This window comes from Genypterus blacodes, unplaced genomic scaffold (genome assembly GCF_046128005.1).
Source record: "Genypterus blacodes isolate CSIRO-AG114 ecotype Tasmania unplaced genomic scaffold, CSIRO-AGI_Gbla_v1 ptg000070l_1, whole genome shotgun sequence".
Classification (NCBI taxonomy): domain Eukaryota; kingdom Metazoa; phylum Chordata; class Actinopteri; order Ophidiiformes; family Ophidiidae; genus Genypterus; species Genypterus blacodes.
The window spans coordinates 3,364,563-3,380,615 of record NW_027466880.1 but is presented as its reverse complement, the minus strand read 5'-3'; the positions used below and the strand labels follow the sequence as shown (position 1 = coordinate 3,380,615).

General features: G+C 40.8%; 1 protein-coding gene across 1 annotated transcript in view; it reads left to right on the top strand.

Moving 5' to 3' along the window:
- Positions 1 to 769: 769 nt before the first annotated feature.
- The window catches only part of suclg2 (succinate-CoA ligase GDP-forming subunit beta), an 81,917-nt gene continuing 66,633 nt past the window's right edge, over positions 770 to 16,053 (top strand). Inside the window, exon 1 of the mRNA XM_076156650.1 lies at positions 770 to 887. Within this exon, the coding sequence (XP_076012765.1) occupies positions 804 to 887 (84 nt within the window). The 5' untranslated portion in view covers positions 770 to 803. The remainder of the gene's footprint in view (positions 888 to 16,053) is intronic.

Sequence of the window (16,053 nt, the reverse complement as noted above, 5' to 3'; positions counted from 1 at the left end):
CACTGATAAGGTTTTACAGTATATTTTATTTTTCACGGCTAAAAATGATCTCTGCTAAGGTTATGTTTCAGTTCATCTCTCAAAAAGTTCTGAACTTATTCAGTCATAATTTGGTGGAAAGGTGTGACATGACCCAGGGAAGTATCCTTTAAATTCTCCTGCAAATCTGGACATTTCTTAAAGCGATTTTCACATTTTGTCAATTTAGTTAAAGTAAACTAAAAAACTATTGCATGATAAATCATAGGTAGAATTTTATAAAGCGAATAAAGCAATCAAGCCATTGTAACAGTCTTCTATTACCCCTCAGGGTGGTGTAGTGGTGCAGCACTGATCCCCGAGTGTAAGACGGTCATGGCTTTGAATCTCTGTGGTTTGCAATTTCAAGTAGCAATTACTGTACAATACCATAATAACAATAATAATAATTAAAATGATAAAGCAATTTATCAAAAATATTCTGAAAAAATGCCCAGTGTTGTATATTCATATGATATACTGAATATACTGAATATACTGAATATACTGAAATCTAAAGAAATCAGAAACATGAAATGTGACACAATAAGTAAAAAATTATAGTAACAATTGTTTGAATTTGTGGATGTAGAACAAAAACATAAAGATTACATACTGACTGGTTATTTACATCATCGAGCTTAAATCAAAATCACATTTCCTAAATCGTGGGCATTTTTGTGTGTATGCTTAAGCCCCGCCCACATCCTGCTTCTCACCAATAGGCTTTCTGTTAACCGCCACGTGCCCACTACCACGGTCTCTCTTTTGTGTTCCGTGTCAACATGGCGGCATCCATGGCATCCCAGGCGGTTGCAAGAGGACTGAAGCATGCAGCCTCTAAAAACATATTTCTGGACAAAGTGAAGGTACGGAGAGAATTTTACACACGCACATAACCGGCTGCTCCTCTTCCGGAGTGTTTCTATTTTCGCGTGTCCGCTGTCATCGTCTCAGAGACATGTTAGCTTGTTAGCAGGCTAGCAGGCGTTTGCAAGATCAAAGTTGAGTAAAGTGACTGCTTCTGATAAACGGCTCTCTTACATGGAATCGTCACGTCGTAACTGACTCTCTATGTCATTCAACGGTTAGAACTCTTCCAAGTAAAAAGAAGAACGATTCTGAGTAAACTATAACATTTTTTCTGTCAAACTTTGTTTACAGCAGGACTTCATTGTCAGAATTGTCAATGCAGAATTGCCTTGTCAGGGTTAAACAGCAGGGTTAAACTCAATTATGCTCTGTAAAGCATGCACAGTTAAAATGACACTTATGTTTTTCGTCTGACCTAAATAGGAATTAAAGTAGTGGACACATGCTGTATTTATAGTTTTATTAATTAATGGGGCAAAAGGTTACTTTAACACTTCTGCAATGGATAGATTGCACTAACAGCTACTGTTAACCCAACTGCAATGTTCATAGTGTAATGATAAAGCCCATTTAGACTGAGACTCTGTGTGATAGCAGATAAGATAAGAGATAAGACACAGTGGCGAGGTGGACTCTTGCACTTTGACCCTGCATTGTGTTTTCTCTGTCTAACTACAGTACAGTCCTACTGAACATGGATTTTTGAGGCTGGTGTTATCAAAGCATACCATGTGTTTAGATCAAAGGGATTTTTTATTACTTATCTAGATTGGTATATTAAATTCAACTTTATTTATATACCGCCAAATCACAACAAAAGTTATCTCAAGGCAGTTTACATAGAGAGAGAGAGATCAGGAGGAGCTCCACTGATTTGGGTCTGATCCGCTGTCATTTGATGTGTGACTACCTCAATGTGGTTAACTACAGGGTAAAGTTCAGTGCAGACATGAGGGTTGTTGTTCTTTGGGAGGACTTATCAGTGTGTGAAAACAACTGTAGGTATACTGTTGTGCCTGTAGAGGGCGCTGTGAAATGTCAAGAAAATAGGTATAATGACATTGCAAGAGTGACATCATTTTTAAAATTTTATGTTTGAAAACTAAATAGTTAAATTCACAATTTAAGTCGAAATTCATCACTAAATAATGGGCATTATGTTTTCATTCCAGTTCTTCCACAGATATAATGGAAATGTTATATCTGTAATTAGCAAATATTGGACCTAATGCTCAAACAGAATAATGGAAAAGCTGTCAAAACAACTGAAGGAAACAGAAAAAGCTGTGTTGTATATTGACAGCAACAAGATGGACATGCTGGCAACTTGTTCCCTTGCTTCAGGTTTTTATTGGAAGTCTGATATTATGTTATGGTCGGACAGAGAGCAGAGCAGATAGCTGTAGATACTCTAAACATTAGTTCAGTTCAGTAAACAGACTCCACGTGTGCAGCATTAAACAGCCTTATGCCCTAGGTCATGTCCTCTGATTTGTCCCTGATAGATTTCTGACCTGCTGGAGTCTTAAAATGTGAAGATAAACATTTGGCAGTGTCTCAATCCTGATCTGAGTCATATATCCCTGGAAAGTGTGACTTTTCAGAGTTGCTCCCTGTCATCACATATTGTCTGACCAATATTTAAGGGCCTAAACTAATAAAACCCAAGTCAAGTGAATTTAGTCTAGCATCTGAGGTGGATGTGCAATGGGGCATTTGAGTTGTAACACAATATCACAAATAACAAAATTTCAGTATATAAAACGTAATTTGATCAGGATTAATATGGCCATTAGCTACCGTAAATGCACTGATGACTTTTGGCCGAACTTGGTTAGCTTTGACTATTACAGGGAGCATGGGACAGCTTGGCTCAGGATGGTAGATTGGTCGGCTAGGAATTGGAATGTTCCTGAGTTGATTCCGGGTTGCTCCTAGACAGCCTCAACTGCTCCTGATGTATTGCATGGTATGTATCAGTGTATGAATGCGTCAATGTGAGGTAATTTTAAAGTGCTGTATTTAAGTACAGTCCATTATTATGTCAGTGTTGATGAACTGTATGCAGAAACAGAAACGTGTCAGCGTTTCTATGACTCAGACCAAACCAAACATTAGAGCGCTTGTACCAGGACATCCACACAAAGACACATGACACAGTGGAAAGAGAGCAATATGTGGACTAAGTAATAAGGAAGTAATAAGATTAATGCAGAGCATACTAGCACAGCACTCCAAAATGTCATTTTCTTAGGTTTCCTTGTGTTTAAGGTGACTTGTATTGATTTAACTACCAAGGACATAGTTAACTGTGATCTTACACTTCTTAAGGTTTACAGCCTTGGCAGAGTAGCAGATTCTAACTCTAACACACAGGCGTTGAATGAAGCCAACATGTAGAATTTTAATTAATTATTACAGCTGACTGTTGCATATGTTATTGACACATTTTTAGTCCACCGATGTTCACAGAAACGATGCATCTAGAGTAAAATGTGAAACAAATGAATGAAGTTGAAGTCACTGATAAGGTTTTACAGTATATTTTATTTTTCACGGCTAAAAATGATCTCTGCTAAGGTTATGTTTCAGTTCATCTCTCAAAAAGTTCTGAACTTATTCAGTCATAATTTGGTGGAAAGGTGTGACATGACCCAGGGAAGTATCCTTTAAATTCTCCTGCAAATCTGGACATTTCTTAAAGCGATTTTCACATTTTGTCAATTTAGTTAAAGTAAACTAAAAAACTATTGCATGATAAATCATAGGTAGAATTTTATAAAGCGAATAAAGCAATCAAGCCATTGTAACAGTCTTCTATTACCCCTCAGGGTGGTGTAGTGGTGCAGCACTGATCCCCGAGTGTAAGACGGTCATGGCTTTGAATCTCTGTGGTGACCCTGGTTCTTTCAATGCAGATGATGAATTACCCCACTGAAGTGTGAGATCAATTAAAAAACAAAACAACTCTTATTGTATCGGAACAAGACACACTTTGTTCAGGATTCTGTTTCCTCTGCACTGTAATGAGATCATTTTACTTACTGTTAGGTTGATCCTTTGGCTGTAGTAGCCAAATGTTTACACACACCTTTGCAGTGTTACTGCGTACCTGTGTTCACATTTCATCTCCATGTAGGACTCATTGCCTCGCTGTCTGCCACAGCCTGGACGTCTGCCACTGTTCCGGACAATTGATCCTTTTACTCAGTGTTGCATGCATTGGCATTTAACCCCCCCAGGGGTAAACTCACATTTACCGGTTCCTCTACCTGCCTCTGTTGTACGTACACACTCTCTATTACTTTCCCCCCTCTGTCACTCCCTCTCTCTCTTTTTAGCCAGCTGCAGAGGCGATAAGAGTAACGATCAGGGATTCTCTCTGGTCTGCAGCACTGTATCACAGCATGGGCTGACTGACAGCCAGGTATCTACACAATAGAATCAAATCGGCTTTGACAGTTTGTCAGCTAAGCGGAGAAATTCAATTTGCTATGATTTGTCAACAACAATGCAAAGGACATCACAATATTTAGATTGTTGGGCTCCAGGATTCTCTTCAGGGGGACTAGGATGCTGTGTCTCTTCCTTCTCTGCTTTCTTTCACTCCCTCTCCCATAAATCAAATCTCCTGGATTCTTGTCTGCACACTGAGATAATCTGTACGCTGTTTTTCACTGTCACTGCACAGTGGTGAATTTGTAAAGATTTGCAAAGTTTTTAAAGGTGTTTTTCACTTGCTAATAGCCCAACAGTGTCAAAGCTCAGCGCAGTATGAAGTGAAACACTAGGAAGAGAGGAGGCTCAGTGAGACTCTGTCCTGAATATTTTACCAAGTGGGGTGGAGAGCCCTCCGCTAGCAACAACATCTTTTGCTGGAACTTCAAACGACAGGCGGCTTCCCCATCTGTCTCTGCAAGAACACATTTACATTTCCTCCCTGCAAGGGATACTGGGGGACCAAGTTAACTGGATTTGAATATCATTTCACCAAGGTTAATAGCTATTTCTGGTGCTGGTATGAGGTGCTTAGACTTTCTCAATAATTTAGAAAGGCTGCAGTCATTACGAAATGTTGGCAGCCTCTGAACTGGGGGAATGTAATGAGTGAATGCACACCTATTGGCTTTACTTTGGCTGCTGCTCCATCGTGTTGATAAGGAGAGAGAAGTGGATCTGATACTGAGAAAATAATGCCATTGATTGTGGATGGCTGTAATTAATCAAAAGTAAAAGTGCAAGATTGGCCTGCTACTAGTTTATCCATCATCATTGAAGTAAGAACCTCAAACTTTTAACTGTTTTTGTATTGGTTTTGTTTATCTATTGAGCTAGTGTGATTTGGATTTCAATAGTCACAATTGAATCCTGTTCTTCTGAGTCTCGACTCCATGGAGGCATATTTCGGACTTGGGCTGGAGAGCCTGATTGTGTGCTTTCTGTAGGTGGTGTTGTGTGAGGATAGTGTTGTTGGTGTAAAAGGTACCCACAGTGTGAGGTACAAGCTGTATTACACAGTAACACGGCCACCCCTGGTCGCAACCTCAACTGTAATAAATTGTCTGCCCATCACTATTCATTGCACTCTACTGGTTTGACCCGATCGTTTGTTGACCGAGGCAGATGCCAAGGTAGTTATTTAAACAGTGCAGCCTTTCCATCAATCTCCATTGCTAATCTGACTCATACGACATGAACAAATCAGAGTGACATCGGTAAATGCCTCTTGATCTGCAGCAATGTACCCCATGCATTAACAACACTGTTAGAGTAATAAATATTGATGTTTGTCTCTTTGTGGCCAAGATAGCATGTATGGTGCCTTTTACACATTGCATTAACTGGTTACTTCATCTAGATAACGTATCTGGATAGACGCATGCTAATGCAAGGTTTAGAAAGGGGCCTAGAAGTCAAACTGTACACACAGACTGTGTGGGAGTACCCTTCGACGTAACTGTTTCCTCTTGTGTTGGCTTCTTGCCCTTGCCTCAGTACCTGATTCCATACAGTGCATCCTGTCCTTTAACTATGCTAATTACTGAAATCCCCATCCGTACTGACACAACAGTCAGGTGTTCCTCTCTTAAGCCTGTGTGCACGAGATTAAACCCACCCTGCCTAAAGACCTGCCAATGATGCAAATCTCACTGATGTAAATCCTGGAGCCATGCTCCGCTGCTCCCGCCTCTTCCTGTTCCTCTATTCTGCTCCAGTCTCTGTAACAGACAGATGTCATTTCTCTCTCCACAGTCTAATGGAAACTCCACACCCAAATCTCCTCCAACCCCCTAATGTCCTGGGCATGACTTTAGATTTTAAGGGCAAGGATGTAGTAAGTCACAAGCAGAACAATGTCAGCAGAGAATATGCTTATCCTTTATTTTGGCACACTTACGACTGTTTCAGGACACAAGATTGTTTATTAGATTTAAAGCAATACCTAACGATACCTAAATACAGAATTTTCGCCTACATTTAATAAAAGAGAACATATTGTCACATTGCGTCTCCCACTCAGCTCCACATTTTAAATACAATGCTAAAATAATAAGTAAGCAGTATTTTTGGGGAAATTAGACCAGAATGTAGGGCAGAGGTATCATTTGAAATAATACACTGCTGATTTTTATTCATGAATGTGACGAATTCTACACGTGAAGTAAATCTAGTCATTTAAAAAACCAGCTAAGATAATATTGTTGAATGAGCATCAAAATCTGGTGTTTATGCAGTAGCGTAGATACATTAACTTGGAACAAATGGATCCCTCAATTACCAGTACAGGAGACCTCCTACATGAATTCAGTTGACATGTGCTTTAACCATTGGGAGGCATGATAATGTGTAGATGTAGCCAGTTACCTTGAGCTTCCAAATGAACCTGTTTGTGAGTCTACAGATCAAAGAGACGTAGGAGGACGGTGCAATTGGCTGCTGTGAGACCGCAGGCATGGAATAAATAATAAATGAACTATATTATCATTTATCGTAATATTTTGTTAATTTGTGTACACTTAATTCATAATTTGCTAAGCATTATTTACCGCAGTGTCTTTTAAACCATGGTTTTGTTTTTGCAATGGACTAGTTCAAGTTTCCCCATCATGAATACTGCAGTGCATTCTGACATGAGTGCTCTGTTAAATACTGCCTTTATAAGTGCCTTATATCAAACCTACAATGGTGAGTGTTTGATACTAAAAAGACAGCATTTGAATGTCGTGTCACTTTAAAAAACATCATCAGCAGTACTTTTACCGATTCTCTTCATCTAAATATGTGGAGTCGGTGCCAAAGCTGCGACACAGAAAGAATCTTCTGCCATCGACCCTCAACAAATTCATTAATTAGAAGAGACCACGCTAGACAGCTTTCTGCATTAACTCACTAATGCTTCATGATGCATGATACTGCTACATGGATGCCGTTAAGTGGAATTGTACTGATGATTCACTGCGGCCTGTTTATGCGGAAAATCCACATCAAATCTGCTCCTTTGCCTCCCCCCCCCCCCCCGGTTTCTTAACTCTGCCCCTTCCATCATAGCTGACTTCACATTGCTTGTCCAATTGCAAGTCTGCCTATAGGCCTGTTTATGAGTTGCAAACTGCCACCTTATTAGTAAAAAAATATTCCACTGTAATTGTTATGGCAACGATTTGGATAGTTGTTCTGAGTGCTGCTGCCTCCCCTGTCTGTGGACACTATAAAGTTATCTACCCAGATGGTTAGGTAAATGAATGGGGACAAAGCGTTGCACATTCATAACCTGAATGGGAACAAATCAATTATGTTCAATCGGTGACCTGGCAATCTTTTAATTTCTTAAACATTTCACAATGCCCCTCCAGGAGCATTCTAGTTAATTAACTCTGAGGCCATTTGTCGTCACTAATTAGACTGTGTCATTTCAAAGAGGTAACGGTCTGGTCGTGACAGGTAATGAGGATTTTAACCTCACCAGGCATCAGGGGATACAACTGTGCGAGTATGAAGCGTTCAATTTTAAGGAAGGCCCAGTTGCCCACTAGCTGTAGATTGCCTTTAAGAACAGACTGCCTGTCTGATGGTCTTATGCCTATAGACTATGGGGTGTTGTGTTTGGGTAATACATGAATGCAACTGATATGTAATGCCAGCTCTAGAGACAGTGTGTTGTTAAAGCTACTCAGCCATTTGGAAATTGCACACGATACAATGGTAACAATGGAATGAACCACTCAAATCAAATTCATACTCGGTTTGTGACAATACTTTTAGTTGTAAACCAACAAACATTCATTGTCTTTTATGGCCCACCGTAGTTTTAATTGGTTAAGATTTCAAGCTTCTTTGATCAACAAATTATTTCCCTGCATCATTTCCCTGAGTGAGTGTGTGTGTGTGTATCATTGTGAAAGTCTTCACTTAGCATTTCACATTGCATGCAGCAGACTAATTCAATGGAAATTACTAACACACTTTCTTGCAGGAGACATTGTTGTGATGTCATGCTCCACTCGTGTCACATGGCCTCAGATAACATTCAAAAGTTAGACACAAGTCTGAGGAAATTCAGTGTCCTCATGTTTCCCCCTATGCAGCACGGAGTAATACTAATTTCCCTGAAATCCATAAAAGCGTTTCCCTCATTCTCTGTGGAATTATTAGATGGATGAAACTTGTCAAAAGAAACCATCTTTCTTCCAGCCTGGGTCTTATTTCACAGTTTGGTTCTCTTAAGTCCTATCCCAACAGACCCCTAAGGGAAACGGCAACATAAGATGATCGGATGGGCTGTAAACCTATCCCTAGTTTTGTCTTCGCAAAATAGTGAAAATGTGAAACAAACAAAATGTGAAATTGAAAATGAAGACACTAACTCAAACTAACAGTTTACAATTGACAGATTGATGAGGAAGTTTGTAAGACTCATCTTTGTTTTCACCGTTCAAATATGTAATTTAGATAGATTAGGGATTGTTAACAACCTAAAGTTTGCAATTGTATGATTGGGGGCGTGATGAAACTGGACATATTGTACTAAGTTTATTTTTTCTTCATTTTAACAGTGTAATGAACTATTAAATAAGTGTTGCTGAAAATGAAAGGAATGCAAGTAAGCATGCAATGAAACAAACTTCTTTGTCATAAACTGCCCAGAACGCTTTGCTATTGATGAGTTCTTCACTTCGGCAAATGTCATCAGCATGTAACACACCAGGTTTAACACAACCATGATTTACAAGGTTGGCGAGCAAGTGAGTGGCATTTTTGAGAACACAGGGCCTGAAAGAGACAGTACAGAAAATGGCCTGTTTTCACTGAGTATGCACAGCGGTGATGCAGCAAGGCAGAATCAATGAGAAGGATTTATTCAGCGGTCCCCAAAGTGTGGGGTGCGTTCCCTACGGGGGCACAGAGCTATTGCAGGGCGGGGTGGGGCCCTTATGTTCTCTGACATGCATAAAAGTGCCCTTGTGCTATTGCTGTACGGCTTCTGTTTTTTGTGTGTACATATATTTGTTTATTTCAGACCATTGTAAAGGAACACTAAGGCGTCTCAGATTTCAGTAGGGAGAGGATACTCGCTTAGAGGGCAGTTGGCAGAAGGAGGACGTTCCGAGTACTTAAGTGATCTCAAAGGCCCTTTTGAACAACTAACTACCCCCTGATTGGAGCCCTGTAAGCTTGTCTTCATGTGCTTAAATCAGTGTTAGACAGGCCACATCGATACAGATTTGCAAAGTGCTCATGAATATGCCTGCTTTAAAAAAAAGTCTTGCCTTTGTTTTGTAGCAAAGACTCTTTGAGGAATCAATTCCTTATCGACGTATTGAGTTTTTCTCCTCGTGGAGCCACACTGTGCCCATCCTTTGAGACGTGCTAATGATTATAGCATCTATGAGAGTGGGATGATGTCCTGTGTGTGTGCTCAGAAGGTATCCTCTAAATTCCTCTAATGCCTTAATGGAGCTCTAAACGGTGCATTTTTAAAGCTTTGTCTCTATTCACAATTTATAAACTCTTAAAACTAAGCACACAAAATAGTTAACTTTTCCCCTTATTGAAGTGGTGATTGTTAAAAGTTACTCTTGTTTTTTCTGTAAGGTATTGATTATGTAATGCAGCAGCGGCCACTTTGAATGTGTCCTCCACATCATCAATAAGTGCCCTGTTACCATGTTCACATGCTACTTATTGATACAGATGTCTCTGTAGACGGAAAACGCAAGCACTCTGATAAAAGTATTCTTACCATCTATCTGCATCTTAAATAAGATAGATTTGTTATCCTTGTTTGCATTCTTACCCAGGTCTTGAACACATGATATACCTAAAACTCAAACACTAAATGTCGGCTGTGCAATATTCAATAGCTTTAAGCAACAGTGTTGATGTCTTGAGTAAGATAAATAGCCAAGACTCTGAGATAATGTTTCCTCAGTGTTGCCAATTGCCAGGGCAGCATGACAACTTCATTTATTGTTGGCTTGAACCTCTCTGGCTGCTCTTCTCTTGAAGAAACAAATGAGTTTTTTGACCTGTGATGTCAACCTTTTGGATTTCTGAGTGACAGATAGACAAGCGCCCCAGTGTTGTCTGGTTCCTGTTTATGGGCCTGATCAACAGTGATTGCTTGCTTAGTAACCTTGCCCAGTAAATTAAGGCTTATTGCTACAATAAATTTCCAAGGGAGCCAGAACTACTCTGTCAAATGGCAACTGTTTGACATCGTTCCGCTCTCTCCCAGTGATGAAGACAACTGCTTTTAAATTAGCCCCAGAATATTGACTCCGTCTTTAAGTTTAACAGAAGGGCAAATGACAAAATAGTGGCACGTCTCGAAACGACTTTGCAAAGTGCTACGATCAGACATCTCCTCGCTGTGATGACACCTCTCAAAACAAGTGCGGTTTGACATTGCATCCGCCTCTCGCTCAAACGCATGAGACTGCACAATTTTGCGCCTCTTCAGATAGACATCCCAATAGCACACGTGGCTGTGCTGAGGACCATATGGACGAGCCAAAGAGATGTTTGACGACAGCAGTGCCCTATATGAAGGTTTTGTCCTTCAGCGCCAATCCTGCATCAGCTCGGCTGCGACAAGGACTTGGCAATCTGATGCAGCTGCTGCCATAGCGATGCCTGTCCTCTCCATGGCATTGTGTCAGGATAAACTCCGTCTGAGTGCTTAAAGACAGGCGCCGTATGGTGGCAGTTTGCTTCGCACATTTCAATATTCTACAGTTCTTTGTCTCGGGGCGCGAGTTGTTGATTTTAAGTTTGCTCAGTCACTTGCTTTTACAACATTTTTATGTAGTTATGCAGTATTTATGTCATAGTTATTTGTCTTAAAACTTTATTACCACTGTTTTGTTTGCATTTTATCCTTGTATCTCGCTGTAGTTCTGCTAAAACACTCCTCTGTGCCTCTGGACTCACCAATATATCGCTACTTCCTCCACAATGATTAGGCTGGCTGGGCAAAGTGCTGAGCATACGGAGAGAGGGGGGAAGGAGGGAGTACATAGTTGCCAGCTCGGGCTGCTCCAGTCAGACTTTTGCGGGCTGATGCTACTTTCAATGTCTTATTGGGAACAGTGTTTCATTTAGATCTTGTTATGTTCTCGCATCCCTCATCCACCAGAGCATCCTAAATGGTATTCCAACCAGCTATTTCTACATCTCTATGAGAGAAATTGACAACCATTTGTTGTTGGTATTAATTTATCTGACTGGATAACGGCAACATCCCCTCATCAAATCCAACTTTGCTGTATTTGTGGTTTGTGGCAAACCTCGCAGAGATGCCACACAGGAAGAAGAAGTGCCTGTTCATAATTGGATTTTAACACGTTAAAAACTACAGAGCTTCTGGTTGGTAGAGACCAGATACCCAGCGTGAATCATGGATCAGACAGGGAAAACACCGTTGCCCATTATTTTAGTGTTCTACCCTTGTTTTTTACAATTTAAAGAGAACAATCAGATTGTCGAAAACTCTTTAACCACAGTGTACAGATCAACCACACAGGAATGCATTTTAGGCTTCTAAATGTCATCTTTAGGAGATGTACTCGCTGTGTAAATCCACCTTGATGTAACTTTGCCCCACTTGACTTTTGGGACAGATGGTTCTGCTGTGTGCCTCTGTTGTTGTTACAGGACTGTGTGTGTGTGTGTGTGTGTGTGTGTGTGTGTGTGTGTGTGTGTGTGTGTGTGTGTGTGTGTGTGTGTGTGTGTGTGTGTGTGTGTGTGTGTGTGTGTGTGTGTGTGTGTGTGTGTGTGTGTGTGTGTGTGTGTGTGTGTGTGTGTGTGTGTGTGTGTGTGTGTGTGTGTGTGTGTGTGTGTATTCCTCCTGGAAGCTTCTGGAAATTCAGAGTTCACCGACTGAAATGATAAAGGCTCTTAAAGATTCTTTTATTTTTTTCTACCCTGGCTCGTTGCTGTACAGCCCCATGGTGTTTTTGACTGTGCGCCAAGTACTTTTTTACAGTGAGCAATTTGCGTGCGAGAAAACAAAGTGGGAAAGAAATTGTTTGTTCATAAGATCACTTGCATTTCCAATTTTCACTTTCGTTGCCTTTCTCCTCAGTATTCTAATGATACTCCTGAGAAATCCTTTTTTCATTTACAAAATGCACGAGATGTCTTTCTTCCATAAATGTCTCCTTCTCTTGTTCTCCATATATTAATGGAGAAGATTGCTCTTTATCACTTCCCCTGCACTAACTTTGAGTGCTTTTGTGTGTGGGAGAGGATGAATGAATGAATGCTACTCTGTCCAGGGCCAGTGTCAGGGGGTGCAAGTTTGTTGGTGCCAGCTTGTACAGTGTATACACACACACACGTGTGTATTAGCAATAGATAGAGCTGTAGTTGGGTACAAGGACTCGGTAGGATCTCTGGAGTGCCACTGATGATAATTAGTGTAGAGAGAGAGTCTCGGGGGACTGTCAGCCAGCTGCCTGCTTGCCTGGCCGCCCTGCCACACTGCCATCAGTCATTTCCTTTTCTCCCAGGGCAAAACTTGTAGCTTTTGGATTATTCCTGCAATGTCAAGACCCTAGAGGTGGCATAACTGGAGTGATGGCTCCGTGAGGCTGACTGGGAGTGACTGACACCAAGATTGAGGAATAGAACGAGGTGTGTTTATTCTTCAGATTCAGATTGTAGGTGATGTTTTCTTCTTATGATCAGGTTATTGTGACATAGACACAACTGGACATCATTTTTATCTCTGCAGGATATTAATTCAAACAAACGACACTAGTATTTCCAGTTGCAAAATGATTCAACTTCCCCCGCTTAATTTGTTTTTTTTGCGCCTGCATCTATGCACAAGCTGACAGCGAGCCAAAATACTGGCACTCACTGCAACTCGGCGCCTGCATAACATAATTCAGTGGGTGTTTTATGTGTGACACAGTAATTCAAAATTCACCTGGCAACTAAGTATAATGTGGTGAATTATACATCTACATTACTTTCGCAGACAAATGTAATGTTTACAATCGTGAATTGCTTTGCACAATATTACCTTCAGCACTGCCGAAACACACGCACACACTCGCATGCAAATGAGAGCAGACACAAACACACAATCATGTAGTAAAACAATGTCACATCAGCCCTCAACACAAAATGCATAAGTGAGCCCTGCACTCACTTCAAATCTAAAGCTTTGCAAATCTCTATCACACACTATCTGGCAGGCGACGCATAAAACAGACCCACCGATGTTCAATGCAGCATCTGTCTGCCTCAGTGCTCTCACTTCCGATTGTTGAAAAATCTAATATTTGTAAGTAGCTGTAAGCAATATAACCCCAACCCCATAAACACACACCAAAGAGCCCCTAGCCTGTTTGCACTCTGCACACACACAGCCCTCCCTCAATGACTGGAACAAATACTGCATGTTTTCGAAGATAATTGCGACTTGTGAAACTAATCATTCCCTAACTGGCTGGCTTAGCTCAAAAAGAGAAGTGAAGTCTTAAAGATTTCAGTTTCTTAAGTCTGGAAACTTCCTGCATTAATTTTTCACTATTCTTTCCTCCCAAGATGCACTGTTGTCATGAGAACGCAGCTTACTGATAGACAAAAGCTTTCATTCATCCAAATTTAAGCCTGGACGGGGCAGTGCTAAAACTGTGCATCTTCAAGCGTGGACAATGATAATTTTCACAAATTATCAAAGGTTTTCAGACTCATGTGGTTGCGCCTCACACTCCTCCTCACATTCAGTCGCAGTCAGAACGTAGTCTTGCATGGGGGAGGGGGGCAAGGCCTTGTGATCTCTCACTTGGTCTCATTGGTCTACACAGAGTTGGTTGAAGATCACAAGCAACACAGCAATTAGTTGAATAGCTGATAAGTAACATAGCACAGTCTTTACAACATTTAATTGGCCAGATGTTAACTATGTTGGTTAATTTTACGATATCATGGCAAATGTACAGTAAATATGGAATATATCACCCAGTATTACGTCCTGAATGGTGCCCCTGATGAATAATATGAACACAAAAAGGTAGCGGTGTAAACAAGGTGTCACCATCAGCCAACATGAGTCATCAATGCAATCCTACGGGCTTACACATGCATTTGTATATTCTTATGAAAGTGTCAAGCAAGAACCCATCTCCTGTACAGATTGGTGTCTGGGTCTGGCTTGTGCTAGGAAGTACTCCGGGTGGCATTCCCATCTTTGTCTCACCCAGGGTAGCTGTCAGTGCCTGCAGGAACAAAGCTAACCCGGCTTGACTTCTCTTCCCTCTGAATAAGCAGCAGCTGTTTTTCGGGAAGTCAGCATACCTCTTCCTCCTCATTCTCATTCCGCCCCTGTCTTGGTGACAGAAAAGCCATCTTCATTGCAGTCTGATGTGTACTTGAGATTCCTAGTTAACTGGTGTGGAAAGGGGATTTGCAAATTTACACGGTTGCTGTCTCCTTCCCTGCAAAAAGGTTTCCTTGTGTTGGCAAGAATTGAGAATAACTGATAGTAAAGTTTCATTGCGGTTTGTAACAATTCCCCAAAACGTAGGTGTTTTAACTGTTTCATAAGGAAGTAGTTGAGCCGCCATTTTCTTCAGTCTAATACAGCCCAACAGAGAGACTGACAATTATAGATTTGTAGCTCATTCTCCCATGGCAAATAGTGCGAATCACAAGGAAAGTGAAATTTTCTCGCCCTGGTGTTCACCTCACACCAGCCCAGAGAACAGACAGAACCTGTTTGCAAAGAGGGAAACTGTAGAACATGATGTCAGGGCAGAGGTCTTACTTTTCACAAAGTAGCTGTGTGAAGGAATGCACACACACCAGCACTTTGCCACTTTCCACAGTGACAATGACAGACTGTCAGTCAGACTGACACAGAGCTCGCTGGATTCCGTTTCCCAAAGCCTGTTTGAACTTTTACTGTTGTGTTATTTTTGTTTTTTCACGAGTTTTGATTATAAATATTATTAATTCCATGATTTGCTTAAGGTTCAAAATGAATTATTACCTACGCATCTAATAGATGAGCAGAAATGATCGATTCCGTCACTGGGACCCTGTGACTCAATATTTTATCATTTTAATACCTCTAAATCAAGACCTGTCAAGCAGCCCACCAGCTTCAATTCACAAGCAAACTGCAACCAGAATATCAGTTTGCTTCCACTACCATATTTGTCCTCAGCCATGTTTTGATTTATACTCTGAAGCCCCTCGTTACCGAATTGTGCAGACAAACAAGTTCTATCTGGTGGAGAAAGCTCATTTTGGCTTGAATAATGAATTCTCTCATGAGCGGTGGAATGGAGAATGGATGCTAATGCATCTGGCTGTTGTTTGAAGAGGGTTGGTTTCGGTATTAATTGTGTATTATCAGTGTAGCGGTTTTGTTTTGAAATGAACTTAAAGGGTGCATTGATGACTGCTTCGTACTGGGTAAAGTGTTTGGATTCAAGTCAATCTCATTTGACTCTTTATCACCCCGACTAACTGGTGAACAGCAGCATCCTCGTGTGTTCCTGCTCTTTGCATCTGATGAATGATGGTGTAACCTTTGATTGAATAAGTCACAGAACGTCCTTGTAAAGTCCTTTTCACTGCCGAGTGAAAGTGTTGCTTATGAACACACACACTCACACAGAATGACACACAGACTCTTACTACCAA